The sequence below is a fragment of the Macaca fascicularis genome, chromosome 6 (assembly GCF_037993035.2).
Source record: "Macaca fascicularis isolate 582-1 chromosome 6, T2T-MFA8v1.1".
NCBI classification, from domain to species: domain Eukaryota; kingdom Metazoa; phylum Chordata; class Mammalia; order Primates; family Cercopithecidae; genus Macaca; species Macaca fascicularis.
The window spans coordinates 81,959,531-81,975,968 of NC_088380.1; the positions used below are offsets into that span (position 1 = coordinate 81,959,531).

General features: G+C 37.9%; 1 protein-coding gene across 3 annotated transcripts in view; it reads right to left on the reverse strand.

The window, feature by feature from the left end:
- Nucleotides 1–6,187: 6,187 nt before the first annotated feature.
- The window catches only part of AP3B1 (adaptor related protein complex 3 subunit beta 1), a 297,879-nt gene continuing 287,628 nt past the window's right edge, over nucleotides 6,188–16,438 (reverse strand). For 2 of the 3 annotated variants that reach the window (XM_073993667.1, XM_045393910.2), the window contains one exon: nucleotides 6,188–6,918. In XM_073993667.1, coding sequence (XP_073849768.1) covers nucleotides 6,765–6,918 — 154 coding nt within the window. In that variant the 3' untranslated portion in view covers nucleotides 6,188–6,764. Of the gene's footprint in view, nucleotides 6,919–7,321; nucleotides 7,358–16,438 lie in introns of all 3 variants that reach the window. The other variant, XM_045393911.3, reaches the window with a different exon arrangement.

Here is a 16,438-nt window from a genome sequence, read left to right on the forward strand (position 1 = left end):
CAAGCGATTATGGTGTGGTAATAGTAATCCAGCGATGGAGGCCGAGTCGGTTGGAAATGGATTGAGGTAAAATAACTCCCGCACCATGATAAATGTGAACAGCGCTTTGCTGACAGATGATCTAACAGGTGTTCATAACAACTATATAAGAGGATTTATTTATGACCAGCCACAGCCGCAGCACTGTAAATCAACTCCAGCAGCTGCACACCGCTGAAACCAGGTCCCTGATGGAGGAACGGTGCAGGAGCCCAAAGAACACAATTCACTCCAGAATCTTAATCATCAAATAACATTTTTTTAGGTAATTACGCCACAGCACAGAAATCATAATTACTTTCAATTAGAAAACTGGGCTGTCCATGACTTTGTTTACAAAATATTTTTATTTAGGCCCTATGGTTCTGATGAGTCCTGAATAAAATGAAGACTTTGGGGTCAAGGAAGAGGGCTCTTGGGTGATGAGGATTTCTGTGTGATGCCAGTAAGAGGCCCTTTCACATTGGCTTCATTTTTTAAGACTCAAAAATCAAACCTTAAGTTGGAAGGGCTTTTCGTGTCCCCCAGATTTCTACATTAGGGCCCCCTTATCAGCATGTTTGAGTTCATATCGTACCCTTGGTTGCCATTCCTAATTTTATATATGGTTTATTGACAAAATGAAATAAGCATTCAAAAGATGAACTCATTAGAAATGACGTTTAAATGTAGCTTGAAGGGCCTACCTTCATACGACCTTTCTTAACTACTTTGCAAAAGCAGAATTTAACATTTTTCTTTTCATAGGTCATGGTCTTAACAATTCCTTACCATCCATGGAGTTGGCTGACCCTATTATGAAATAAAACTTCTCATTCATCACATCACTAAAGAAAAAAAAAATGTAGTTCTTACACGGGGTGAGAAAATGCTCTTCTGGGGTGGCGGGGGGTGGGAAACAGGAATCTTGGTGGGGCACTGTTTGAGAAAGCTAATCTCCTTCATCTCTTCCCCACTATGTTCTGATACTTTGTCCTTGGCAACCACTCTCCCTCCCCTCCTGTCCAGGGCAGTGAATGAGGAAGGTGGAGGTGAGGTTCCCCTGCTCTCCTCAATTGCCCATGCATCATCTGCAGTATCCAAGGCCTGACATGATCGAGTCTACTGGCAGAATTATCTACCAGTTAGGTTTTCTAAACATCTCTAGATCTCAGGATTAAGATGTTTCTAGAGTTACACCTGGATCTTTGGTGTCTCTGGCCCTCAAGGTTGCAGATGTCTTAGACTGTTATCAGTGTCTTAGACTGTTATTAAAGGCAGGTTCAAGTCAGTTTCTGAGGATTCAGTCTTCAGTGGCACATATTTACCGAATCAGCTAGGAATTATATGCACAAGTGACTGTGTACATAAAGCTGGCCCCAGAGAAAGACAAACACAAGGAAAGAAGATTAGAAATTTTAATATCACCTCAGCTCACAATCAGTGAACCAGTAAATAGACAGTAATGGAATTTAACATTCTTTTTTTTTGAGACAGTGTCTTGCTCTGTCACCCAGGCTGGAGGGCAGTGGCACAATCTCGACTTATTGCAACCTCTGTCTCCCAGGTTCAAGCGATTCTCCTGCCTCAGCCTCCCGAGTAGCTGGGATTACAGGTGCCTGCCACCATGCCTGGCTAATTTTTGTATTTTTAGTAGAGACGGGGTTTCACCATGTTGGCCAGGCTGGTCTCACACTCATGAACTCAAGTGATCCACCTGCTCGGTCTCCCAAAGTGTTGGGATTACAGGTGTGAGCCACCGCACCTGGCTAGAATTTAATATATATATATTTTCTTTCTTTCTTTTTTTTTTTTTTTTTTGAGACAGAGTCTCACTCTGTCACCAGGCTGGAGTGCAGTGGCATGATCTCAGCTCACTGCAACCTCTGCCTCTCGGGTTCAAGCGATCTTCCTGCCTCCGCCTCCCAAGTAGCTGGGACTACAGGTGCCTACCACCACATCCAGCTAATTTTTTGTATTTTTAGTAGAGTTTAGTAGAAATACAAAACTAAATTTTGTATTTTTAGTTTCACCATGTTGGCCAGATGGTCTCCATCTCTTGACCTCGTGATCTGCCTGCCTCAGCCTCCTATAGTGCTGGGATTACAGGCGTGAGCCACCGCGACCAGCCAGAATTTAATATTCTTTAGCTACTTTGACTCTAAGTCTGAAAAGGATCATTTTAGAACCTGCAAAGGCACAGGAAATAACTAAAATCCCCAAGGAAATACCTAAAATTGGCCTTCCAGCAGAAGAGTAACACAAACAATGCCTGCTTCTCCTGATCTCTATGTAGTTCAAGGTTTTCCCAACTTTTTTTTCTGTCTCTACACTATTTACAAGTGCAGGCTATTCCCATCCATGGTATCTAAACCATTTATTTCTCCTCCAAACCAGTGGTCCCTAACTTTTCTGGCACCAGGGGCTGGTTTCACGAAAGACAATTTTTCCATGGATGGGGACGGAGGGATGTTTTCGGTATGATTCAAGTGCATTACATTTATCTTTAGATTCTCACAAGTAGCATGCAACCTACATCCCTCGCATGTGCAGTTCACAGTAGGGTTTGTGCTCCTGTGAGAATCTAATGCCGCTGCTGGTATCAAAGGAGGCAGAGCTCGTCTGTCGCTTACCTCTGGCTGTGGGCCAGGTTCCTAACAGGCCGAGGTAGTGGTCCATGGCCCAGGGGTTGGGGACCCCTGCTCTAAACTATCATAGGCCATTGAGATGGAGACACGGAGAATGGCTTTGAGAGAGAGGGACTGTGTGAGAGGGGAAAGAGGAGAAGTGAGGGCGAGGAGGGGGAGGGGAAACGTCACTGGTGTGGCCAGTGTTGCTTTCTATACAAAGGTATTTTCAAAACACTTTAAAAGATACAGCCTCAGCTGAGAATAACATATTTGCCTTTCTCCCATGCCTAGAAACTCTGTTTTCTCTTCTATTAGGCACCCCACTTTTAAGACCTAGCTAGTTTCATTGCCTCAGTGGAACCTTCTCAGACCTCTCTAGCCCACTAATCACTTCTTCCCCTAAACCCAAAGGTACTTACTGGTGTTATTTGACAATTAATCATGCCACACCGCCTCACAATGTTTCTCACAAACCATCTCAGCTTTCAAACAGCTATGTTCCAAGTTTGTCAAGTGATCATGGGGAATCTAACACATTTTTCTTAGAAAACAGTATCACATAGTGGTTAGCTTCCCAGGTCAGACCGTAAAATTCTGCTTATTCCACAACACAGCTGAAAGTGGTAGGGAAAAAACAAAGTCATGTTACCAAAGCAGGATAGAAGAGAGTGAATTGATCATGGAAGTGTTTTCTGAGGTTAGAAGGCAGGCGGACAGGGGCCGGCGGGGAAGAGGACTTCAGAAGATAAACAAGCACAGTCGAGAAGTCATTGTCTTTCAGTTAATCGACCCCAACTGATGGAAGAACAAAAGTGTGTCCCCCATGGCCGGCCAGTCCAATGTGGTCGCCTGTGTAAGGGGGCCGTGAAGGTGAAAAGGCGGGGCCTGCAGGCCTCTGGGGCTGCCACGCTGCAGGACTTGGCACCTGAAGGAAGTGCGGGTGGGGCGGAGGCAAGCCTGTATTAGGATGGAAGCAACATTTATTTGCAATCCAGGGCTCACTAACTTAGGGAGGTCCACATGGCTATTTATTTGTTTATTGCCAATTAGATTGTAGGTTTCCTGAGTAAGTACAGAGTAGAACTTATATTTTACCACACCCCTGATGAGGTTTACTGTAGTTCTCCACATTCACAGTAGATATAGTCTTTCAGCAAAAATGGAATAGTAAGGGTCTGTTTTTTGTTTGTTTGTTTGTTTTGAGATAGGGTCTCACTTTGTCGCCCAGGCTGGAGTACAGGGGCATGATCACGGCTCACTGTAGCCTCCAACTCCTGGGCTCAAGCTATCCTCCTGCCTCAGCCTCCCCAGTAGCTGGGAGTACAAGCATGCACCACTACACCTGGCTAGATTTTAAATTACTTTAGAGATAGGGTCTTGCTCTGTTGCCCAGGCTGGTCTTGAACTCCTGTCCTCAAATGATCCTCCCATGTTGGCCTCCCAAAGTGCTGGGATTCTAGGAATGAGCCACCTCACGAGGCAGACATAGTGCTCTTTTTTTCCCTCTCATTTTGTGAAAAGAGGATTTCTTTCTCCCTTTAAACAAAGTTCCCTAGAAGGTCAGAGAGACTATAGAGAGGAAACAAGTCAGGGAAAAGATCTTAGGTTTTCCTTTAGCTGGTCCAACTTTTCCATTTTTGAAATCTTCTGTCATTCTGGATTCTTATCTTGTCTAACATCTAAATTCTTAACAACAGGAACACAGGTTATAAGGGCAAACTTTTTGTAAGCTATTATAAAGTTATTCATATGTTGCAAATAGTTATCAAGAAGGACAAGTATACAGTATTTTGAGAAATGCATTGTTACAGTCTCTTTGGAATAAAAAACTCTTCTTATAATAAAGCAAATGTATTGTGATATCAAAAATGAGGCTTAGTCTGAAATATACTATGAGAGCCATTCTTCAAGATTGGTGTACATAAAATGTCCCATTAAGTGAACATTAAAATGAAAAAATATAGCTAGAATTAAGAATTCAACATTGACTAACTCGACTCAATGGAACAATTTAAAGATAATCATGGATTATGATAAAGTTAAAGGAAATATGAGGCAAGGAACTCTGAGTCACCACACCACAAAAGAAAAAAACCCCAAACCTTTAACTTGGTTGGGGCTTTGGTCATTTTTCTGTTTTACGTGAAAAATATTTTAATGATATTAAGCTACTAGTGTTAAAATGGTTTCAGCTGGTAGCGCACATTACCATCGATACATACCGTTTGCTGGTTCACACTACATTATATTATTGATTTAGCATAATTTCAAAAGTTAGCAGCCAAAAATAACTTAGCCAAAAGTAAAGTCCTAATGAAATTTCCTTAGTTAAAAAAAATACAAATGTGTGACCTATCTTTTAAAGATGAGTGCCCTGATGTAAGGAAAAATAAGACTTCTCAATCACAACATACAGTTTCCCTCTGCCTGAAGACAGCATGGAAAATTTTTTTTTTTCTTCAGAAAAGAGGTATTAAACCTGTCAAATTCTAACATTTCAAAAAGTTATTGACTTAAAATTCAAAATTATGAAGCTCTGAGCAATAAGGCTAATATGGAAATGCCAATGACCTGCGACTGCAGAGGGGCGTTTGGGTGTGTTACCACAGCGCCCAGGCTCCAGAGGGAAGTGGAACGCGTGGCTTCTGTACATTAGAACAGGACAGAACGTACACATGGTACAGAATTGGTACAGAATGTCCACGTGGCTTCTGTACGTTGCACTTCTGTACATTCTCTTCCCGGAGATTCAAGGCTGTATTGCTGGAGCAGGAAAATTTAACAATTTTGTTTACTCTTGTCATCTCACCAGATAGAAAATTTAAATAATTTTTCTAGTCTGTTTTGTTCTTCTCAATATGTAGGTTCCAAGAAAATTCCATTCTTTCCTTTTAATGCTTCAAGCAGTGTATAGTCACTTCCTTTTTACTTTTTAAAAATAATTATGTATGTGGCGCTATACAAAATGAGTAGCTTATACTACCTGAAAGTCCATTACCTTGCATCAAAAAGGAAGTAAAATTTCAACTGGTTTTAAAAAGGTACAAAAGTATTAGAAAAGTTCTGTGATTATAGAACAACCTTAAAAACAGTAACTTAAGTTAGCAAATAAAATAAATACTCTAGGGAAAGATGCTAATATGTCGATCATATAACTAGTTTAAAAAATTTCTGTAAGTTTATGCTAGTTTCCAAAGTTGGGCATAAGGAAAAATGAGATTCAAAGAATTTATTCAGCAGGCCACGTAATCAGGTATCTACTACTAATAGATCAAAACTACCTAGAAAGAGATGTTTATTTTGCAACATGAAGATTTTCGTTTATGTTATTAAGTACACCAATTTTTTTTCCCCTTGGAGTAAACTATGCTGTTAAGTAGAAAATTTACTTGGTTTGGAAGTGGTTTTTCTTTCACTAACTAAACCACATTGCTTCTCTGCATAATGTAACACTCAAAATACTCACTTTAAAATAAGAAAACTTTAGCATATGAACTTCAGGATTATTAATAGTTTCTCAATAAAAATGCAAAGACAAATAGGATTCATGTGCTAGTTTATTTATCTTATTATTGAGAGATCACTTCATGACGACAGTTATCAGTAATCAATTACAATATCAAGAAATTCAAAGAACAAAATCTTGCAGAGACCATCTTTTTTGTATTTGGATTTAAAAAGTACGTGATCTCATTTTCACATACCAAGCTGAGAGGGCATTTAGACTATTTCATTGCTCATTTTTGCTTACTGCTGAAGGGAAGATGATTTCCAATGAACTTTAAATATCGCATTCATGTCTACCATTGTCGAAAAAGAGAAGGAAGACGAGGAGGCCAAAAGAAGCAGCAGGACAGAGAAAACGCCACATGGATTCAAGAGTTGAGATAACTGACAGTAAAATATATGCTCTTTGGTTAGCAAAGCGAAAAGGGGGAAAGTATTGCATACATGATAGATACACACTAGCATTCTAAAGCAGGAGACAAGAATGTCAAGAGTGTATTCTTCCCCCACTGCCAGATGGAAGGGCCATTATTATAAATGAAAGGCAGCAGTAGTGGATGCCAGGCACTTTTGTTGTGTGCCAGATTCTGAAGTCCAGATGTAAGCAGGTTACCCCTGAGACAGGACAGGCTTCAGTTCCCGCAGCAGAACAGAACCAATCACAGTTTTCTCAGTGTTTATGATAAGCTGGGCTGTAGAGCCTTCCTTCAGTTCCACTGTGACTAGCATCAATGACCCACTGTGCACAGTTTTAGCTGCAAACCTGGAAGAAAAAAAAGAGAGACCTTTTATCATGAGATGGGGAGGGAAAAGGAGATAGCATACATTCAAATAGGATTAAAATAACTCTTTTTTGTCAAATGAAATAATTTGCTGCAGGCTCCCTACTGCCAAAAGCCCAAAGCCAAGCATTCTTCTGAAAAATCAATAAACTGTCCAGCCCATGCTAACCACAAGCAGGTAATTTTAGTGCACATTTAAAACAGAACAGAAAAAGGAAGTCTATTTTACTTATTAGTTTAAACAATAGATGCAAGTGAATAATTCTCCATTACAATAGATTTGAGAATCATTCATCCACTTGGTATTTAACATTTCACCATGCATAGAGCCATTTTAAATAAGCCATTGTATTTTTATTTTTAAAACATGTTAAGAAAAGGTACCTTTCTCAAAGAGCTTCAAAATTTAACTCCTCACATCTGAAAATGATTATGTAATAAGTTAGATAATTTTATGTACATTATAAAATTCTTACTAAGTTCCACTGAATTCACTCATGTAAAAATATTCAAATTAAATCTGTAATGTTAATGATGACATGAAACAAAATCACGTGACAGCTAAGTGCAACCTCACGCTTCCCTTTTTCTTTGTTTTAAAATGTTTAGAACATTAGATTTTTCTTTTTGCTTTAGAGTGTAATAGAGGAAACTTGAGGTCTCATGCTCTACTTCTAAATTCCAAGACATGAAGAACCTACTGATTACATGGAATTAAAAGCAAAACTAGCCTTTTAAGCACTGCAATTGACTGAAAAGCCGTTGCAGGCACAACGAACTTCTGTCAATCCTGCTAATTCATTCTGCATGCACAGTTGAGCCTCAGGGTCGTGAAGGAAGAGAACAGGAACCTCCCAAGCCTCCATTTTCCACATGGAGCATGTTCCACACACTTTCTGGGGGAGGGGGGTTTGATTGCAGGGATGACTGGAGAAAAACAAAGTTGCTGCACATGAGCTTTTGAAAACACTAACAAGTGTAGAGCGGGTCTGTGACCTGCTGTGACCCCACTTTGCAGGGCCAATCCCCTTGCCCCTTTCTATATGACACGTGTCTGAATCTGAGCCATCTGCCTCAATTTGCGCAACATCTTCAGCCACAATGGCACCCAGTTAGCCCTGACAACAGCTCACAATACATAAAAATAAAACTGCCGGGCTAACAGCACGCTGCGGACTATTCAAGAGCAAACCAACTGGTCAGTGTCTCATGTCTGACAATTAGCATGGGCCTTGCACAGAGCCCACGGTGTCCACAGGGATCTGTTTAATTACCATCAACATAAAAGAGGGAGTTTATCAGGAGACACTCAGAAAAACTTCACTCCTGACTTAATTAAAATATTAGCCACTTAAGCAGGAAGCAGATTCTCTTTAAATGAAAAGTAATTTCTTTTTTGGGTTTAAAAAAAAATAACATCAAGATCTCATAACACATTAATTTTTTTGAAACCAAACAAGCCATTTTTGGACAAATAAAATCAAGAACTAGGTTTACCAACAATAATTAGAATAATGTATCAAAACCAAAACAGATATGCTAATTTTACTGAAGTTCAAATATTATAAACACTTTAAGTTGTGTTTTAAAATGTGAGCTAATGGGCTATCAATAAAATATGTTAGAAAATCTTCCTAGTCACTTATTTGTGAACTCTACAAGCATGCTGAAAACTTCCAAGGAATCTGACAGAGCAGTGTTCCTACTGAGAGAAGCAATTGTAAGTAACCAGTTTAGGAATATAAATTGTACCAATGTTTTTAAAGAGGTTTTTATAAACCTCTTAACACACATATCCATCTGCTTTTCAGATGTACACATGGGAGATTATGAACTAGGTACCTCAATTTCATCTTTGAGAGAACATAAAGATCACCAGCCCCAAAATGATCTCTCTTTTCTAAGGCTCCTCACAGGTTTATGCATTTCTTTTGTCTACATTTTTCAGGCTCTTCTGCTTCATAGGAGAATGCTGTTTCTATATTCCTGTTAAACCAAGTCACCAAAGGCTATGAGGTGGCTCTATTTCCCCATTCATTTATGCAACTTTTCCCACAGATTTGGTCATCACATGTGTAATTCACTCAACAAATATTTCAACAGAGGTCCTATTTCTGGCAGGGTTATAATTATGTAAACAATAGTCTTATTAGTCCCTTTATTTACTTAACACTTGTGCCTTGGGACCATAGAGAAGGAGATTATGCCTGAATAGGAACACGAAAGCACTGTTGTTTGAATTTCAGGGTTGCACAGCCCCAAGGCACATTTTATCTCTTTTCTATTAAAAAACTTAGAGTTAATGTTACAATTAATATAAAGTTGGCAGAGACAAATGTCAATTTTGGTGTCAGTGTGTTGACAGAGATTAGAATTAGTATCTTGGACATGTTTTTGAAATCCTATTGCCACAAAATTCTCAGTACTATACAGAATAGGGGTATGAAAGAAAAGAGGCATTTGCTTACACTGCAGTGGAAACACGCTAAGCAAATCATCCTAGCAACAGAATCTGCTAGCTGGTGTAAAAGCTACTGCCTTTATTAACTAGGTCTCTATGTTCTAGTGTGCACAAATGGTGGAAGCAATGTTTTAAAGCAGAAGACTAGAAGATCAGATGTTCTGACATTCTCATTTCACAGTTCAGAAAGGATATATTTAATTGGAACACAGCATGATCAAAATTGGTTTGTTTTGGCCCTTGGAAGGCAAAAACCACCACCCCAGATTTATTCATCATTTAACTCCTGCACAGGCTATACTTTAACAAACATGCAAAAAATAGTTATGGAAAGAGTACTAATTAATAAGTAATAAATAGCTAGCTTTGGGATGTCAGAAACATTGATTATAAAGTCAGGGTGGGTCAGATATTTATATACTAAACTTAATGGCTGACATCAGAACCTCTGTATTTGGCCTTGAACTAAGATCATACTGTGACAAAATTTTTTCAAAAGGCATGAGAAATTTTTGATCACTACAATGATGATAGCAGCTATCATTTGTTAAGCACTGTGTTCTGGCAGTGGATTCTAAGTGCTTCACTGGAATTATTTCATTTAATCCTATGAGGCAGGTCACTTTATAGATGAGGGAAGTGAGGCCCACAGAAGTTGAAGAACTTCCTCAGGGCCACATACCAAATTTCTGGTTGAGCAGAAATTTGAACCTAAGCATTCTGATTCCAAGTCACACAAATTCTCTTCATATATACAAAAATGCACCCTTAATAATTTGTTTTTATCAGTCAACAAAGCTTTTCCTATTTACCTAATATGCACACAATCTATTATTGTTCCAAAAACATGAAGAAGGAAGAGTCCTCTCTTCAAAAATTGTTTACTTGACTTTGCAGTAATGTGTTATTCAAAGCATGCTGACTTGATTCCTCATCATATTTTAAATTTCTGCCTTTAAATATTTAAAACATTTAAAATATCCCCTACTCTCCTCTCCCTCAAGAGACACCAGCAGTGAAAAATACAAAGCCTTTTTGAATGGAGCTGTAACACAGGGAGGGACTACAGGGAGACCAATCAACCTCGAAAAGCAGTAACACCACAAATGAGAACAAATAAGAGGGATGACAGTTAAAGATGTATTGCCTATGTATGACAGGCTCCATGTTATTAAAAGGATACCACCTAGATATTTTTCATTTGATTATACCACCAACCACTTGCTGTTTGTAATCACCAACTGAGAAGGTAAAACTGTTTGGCTATATCTGTATTTCATCTTATTAAATGTCTCTTTGTCATTATCTCCAGCAATTGACATTTAATCTTTGAAGCCTATAAGAAAGAATTCTTAAGATTTACAAAAAAGACAGAATAAGCTGGTTGTCAAAGCTAAATTAAAAAAATGTTTCACTCTTCTTAAAAAGTTATTTTGTCTTAACTATAGTCGGAATTATAAAAACGGACCAAATATCAACAACAAATTTGAAAAAAAATCTAGTATCTATAATACACAGATTTATTCCCCATGTACTTAAACTATACTCTTTAAGATTTGTGACAAACTGGCTATAAATCATAAATGTTCTTTGTTAGAAGGAAAAGAAATCCTATAACTCAATTGTTCTAACAATTAAAATTAACAGTACAAAATGAATTTAAAAATATTTATCTGAGAGGCTGCATCAGTCTCCAGGGTAGTCACAAACATAACATTTTTTACACAGAATCAGATTTGCTATACTTAATGCAACAGCTCTAAGACATGCTTTTTCTTCTCTTGGATAGTCTTCCTGGTTTCTGATTTTTCTATTTCTATTCTGAGTTCAATTTTCTTGTGCTTTCTGTTCTACTGGTTACCAGAAGCTGTGACAATGACCCACTCAGGCTAAAACTTTTTTTTTTGTACTCCGTACATGAAGCCTTCAATTACTGCCTGCTGAAGCAGACAGAATCCTATTAGTAAGAAAGACGATCACAAGATGCAGTGCCCTGCCCTAGCTGTATAAAAATAATTAGTCCAAAGTTGACAAATGTGTAATGAAGTCGCACAATCATTACATGTAAGAAATACTGGTTTGAATAAGCCTCCTAAACATCAATACCAAAGAATAGTGATTTGGAGCGCTATCTGCCAAAGGATTTAAAATTATAAATCTTTATTACCTTGAGTTAATATAGTAGAACATTTTAAGCAGGCAGGGAATTTGTAAGTTGTAAAAAATTCTATTTTGTTGACTATAAAATTGCATTTTAAAGTTAAACCATTACACTATTGAATTAATAGTGAGGGACAAAAAAAGCATTTACACGTGATTTAGGTTTAGAGAATTTACACAAAGCAATGTATTTTTCCCAATTATTTAAAAAATCACCTAACAATATTGTTGTATTTTCCTCTAACGTTCAAATGAGAAAAGTTAAAATAAAAAATAAACAACCACCATAATTTAGGACTCTAGTTTCTACTCTAATCTTCAGAGATGGCATAAAAAATTATTCCCCACACTATCAGGCCAATGATGCATTCTCTTTCTTTATACAGGAAAGCTAAAAAATCTAAGTGCCCTTGCTTAAAGAAGACATAAAACATCCCAGTTATTTCAGAGCATTTCTGGTTTGTCTGGTTGGGGTGGGGTGAGATGGGGTTAACAAGAGAAAACTAATAGTAAAACAAATACATTCTTACCCCATTCTCTTTGATTCCTTACAAAATTGTCAACCCAGAAGGAAAACCATCAAGAATACCTTTCTTTCATTTTTACATGAAACAGTTATAGATTCCTATTAGTAAAATGGTTGCATTAGAGGACATTAAATAGTGAACTTAAATAGAACTTAGAGAATGTTTTAAAGTAAAATTCAGCCGTGCAGTTTGGTTACTTCCGAAATATCCAAATATGCTTTCTGTGTGAAAATTAACTGAGGTCCGCATTTGTTTGTCAATGAAATGATGCTTAGGGCCTGCAGAGTTCAAAGCAGTCAGATAAAAAGCAGTGCTGTCCTCTAGTGGACAGCCACCAACCTGAGAAAGAACTGTTTTGATGATTAAAAGAGGTTCTTCAAATCTTCAGTCCTGTTTGAGACTCAAAATTTGTCATATGGTAGAAAAGACCTAAGCCTGATAGTTTTATACTTAAAACTGTTTATACAAAATTTTGTTTCTGTTTATACAATGAAGAAGGTTGACAGTAGTATCAGGACTTATAAAATTAGGGCAACAAGGCATCCAATGTTATTTGAAAAGCAAAAATTCTTTGGAGAATTATAAATTCTCCAAAATTACCCAGAATTTAAATCCCATATAGTTAGTACGAGAGAAGAAAATAACTAACAAACAAAAACAGTAACTCAAAAGTTAATAAACCTAAGAATAGAGAAAGGGAAATATTAGAGACCCCATCAAAAAGTGTCTTTGCCATTTGTGTTTGCAACCCTAGCACTAGCAAAATCTGTCACAAAGGTCTCCAAAAAAATACTAAGTGAAGGAGTTACACATTATAGATCTTTTTAAGATACCAAAACTAATGTGTACCAGTATTTCCCCTATTAACAACCTTTAAACAGGTATGTAATAACGGTGATTAACTGGGTGAGTTTAAGGCCTAGAAATGAAACAAGTTGGCCATGCATGGTGGTGCATGCCTGTAATCCCAACACTTTGGGAAACCAAAGCGGGAGGATTGCTTGAGCCTGGCAGTTTAAGACCAGCCTGGGCAACATAGGGACACCCTGTCTCTACAAAAAAAAAAAAAAAATTAGCTGGGCATGGTGGCAGGCACTTGTAGTAATAACTACTCAGGAGGCTGAGGCAGGATGATTGCCTGAGCCCAGTTCAAGGTTGCAGTGAGCTATAACTGTGCCACTGCACTCCAGCCTGGGCAACAGAGTGAGACCCTGTCTTAAAAGAAAAAAAAAAAAGAAATGAAACAAGTTGTTCTTTACCTGTACTTGAATTAAATAATAAGACTTTTGTTTTAAACTTGAAATAAACTGTCTTCATGTGTGTTGATAAATTAAAAAGTTGACTGCCTGGTTGCCAATGGATACACTGTTCCACTCACAGCACCAGACTTTCCTAATAGTTAAGGACCTAGTGACAATAGTAAAACAACATTTACTTGACTAAGATTGTAATTATCCACAAGTTGCATAGGTAAAAGCTTGCAAATTTAAAAAGTGACAGGATAAACAAAATCCAAATTGCTAATTAAGATATACGGGGTGGGGGGTGAGGAAGTGGGGAAGGAATATCAGTAGTGAATACAAGTTAATAATGAAAGTTGCTCCAGAATCTTACTGAATAATAAGGTAAGAACTAAAATAGAATCATGGCAGAGACAGGGCGTTCTGTCTTCAATCAAATATCACATTTTCTCCTCAGAGGGTTAATTTGTGGTTCATGAAAGGACAAAATGAGTAGGTAAGTGTGACAACCTTTTCAACAACATTATTGTATGCAAACATCAGGATTTCTGACTATGGGTGAAAATGTGAGATGGCTGAGACTGCTGAAAGACATACACAGTTATGGTCTAAGACTGTTTTATAGACACGGCTCTAATGTACTCCCGGAATGGGCAATACACTATCTTGCCGGAGCACTCTGGGATATGTGTAAGAAAAATTAAACCAAACATCTCATCTACTGGCATCCCTTACTGACTAATCGGGAAAAAAGAAAACATATAAACCTAGGAAAAAGTATTTTGAAATGTGTCATGTGGCAATACAGCTTGATAATTCAGGGCAGCCTCAAACTGTGGACTTTGGAACATTTGCCTTCTAATCACTTGGAGTGCTGCCTAAAATAGAGATTCCTGGGCTCTGTCTCAGATTTACTGAAGCTGAGTTTTTGGGGTGGGTTCCAGAAATCTGAGTTTTACACAAACTCACACGATTTTGTGGTACAGAAAAACCTTAGCGATTTCGGAGCGACAGGTTTTTCGTTTTCTGCTTTTTGGCCACTGCACTTACTCCTTAATGCTGTTACCAGAGGACGTGCAATGTAATAAAAGCAAGGCACCTCAGTTTCCACGACGTTGAACACAAACCTCCTTCCTAAACCCTTTCTGGATATTTCACAGAGAATCACAAGAAAGTTTTCCTGGTCCTGAATGAACTGGGATCCCCACAACTAACGCCTCTAATCTCCTACCTTCGAACATATGAGGTCTTGCCCCTTCCCCTTTGCAGTCCATTCATCTACTGGTTTAATACTGTCCATTTTGCCTTTGGGATACACTTTATTTATGTATTCGTTTACCAGTATTGTCTTAAGTAATATGCATTAAGACCTTCACCATGTATAGTATATCTCATTAAAATAAATTTGAATATCTTACACAGGAAATGAAGATATTCAGCTATATATTTAATAAGTGCTTTTTGATGATGATGGAAATTCTCATTTTTGTAATACTCCTTATCATGCATTAACAGTAATTTGGAAAACAGCAGATTGACACAATGACCATAACTCTGTATCTCTCTCTTTTTTTTTTTTTTTGAGGTGGAGTCTCCCTCTGTTGCCCAGGATGGAGTACAGTGGTGCCATCTTGGCTGACTGCAACCTCTACCTCTTGGGTTCAAGCAATTCCCCTGTCTCAGCCTCCCAAGTAGCTGGCATTACAGGTGCCTGCCACCACGCCTGGCTAATTTTTTTTTGTATTTTTAGTAGAGACGGGGTTTCACCATGTTGGCAGGCTGGTCTTGAACTCCTGACCTCAAGTGATCCGCCTGCCTTGGCCTCCCAAAGTGCTGGGATTATGGGCGTGGGCCACCATGCCCGGCCACTCTGTATATCTCAATAAGATGATTTTGTTCTCAAAGAGCAAGTTTTTCAAGTAAGTACAACAGAAATGAAGATAAAAGTTGAGTCTCTCAATAGTATACTGTTTGGCTCTGATCCTCTCACTCATTTAGAAAATTACAACTAGGCCGGGCGCGGTGGCTCAAGCCTGTAATCCCAGCACTTTGGGAGGCCGAGACGGGCGGATCACGAGGTCAGGAGATCGAGACCATCCTGGCTAATACGGTGAAACCCCGTCTCTACTAAAAATACAAAAAACTAGCCGGGCGAGGTGGCGGGCGCCTGTGGTCCCAGCTACTCAGGAGGCTGAGGCAGGAGAATGGCGGGAACCCGGGAGGCGGAGCTTGCAGTGAGCTGAGGTCCGGCCACTGCACTCCAGCCCGGCGACAGAGCGAGACTCCGTCTCAAAAAAAAAAAAAAAAAAAAAAAAAAAAGAAAATTACAACTAAAAATCATATAATCTAATAGTAGATCTGCTTTCTCAATCTTTAAAAGTGTTAATGAAATAAAAAATGTTTCTGGTTTTTGAAGTGAATTTCATAAAACCTGTGCTCATTTAATTGGCTTTTTCTTAATGAGGGCCATTTTCTGTTGCTGTGTTAAGAGTCATTTTCTATTAAGTCTTCAATTAAAATTTGTACTTTATACCATTACATACTTCTACACATTAATAAAAAGGTTCACTTTTCCTTAGATAATTCTTATACTAAGTATTTCTTTACCTGGCATTTAATGTAAAAATGTATAAAATTTGAAGAGCAGTAGAAATAAAGTATTCCAAAATTAGGCAATGGAAACTCTATTCATTAATGGGTTAGAATGAATACACTAATTCTTATTAAAAGTCCTCTCAGAAAGAAAAGATCCTGAAAAATTAAATAGAACATAAACCAGCCAAGAGTAACTTAACATACTGGAAATTTTAATCTCTTAAAATACTAGTAGTAAAAATGCTTTTCACACTTGGTGTTTTTAAAAATAATCCTAAACTGATTACCATTAATAAATATTAGAGTGGCTTTGGTCCTATTCTTCATAAACTCAAAAACATAACTATCACAAAAGAATAAGGGAATCATTCAAAATCTCATAGGGATTTCAATTTTATCATTAGCAATTAAATAATATATAAACTTAGATATAGAAACATATTAATTCCACAGGGTAATATAATATGGAACACTTTAGTTAAAAACATTTATTTCAATAAAGTGGTAAACAGTTAAT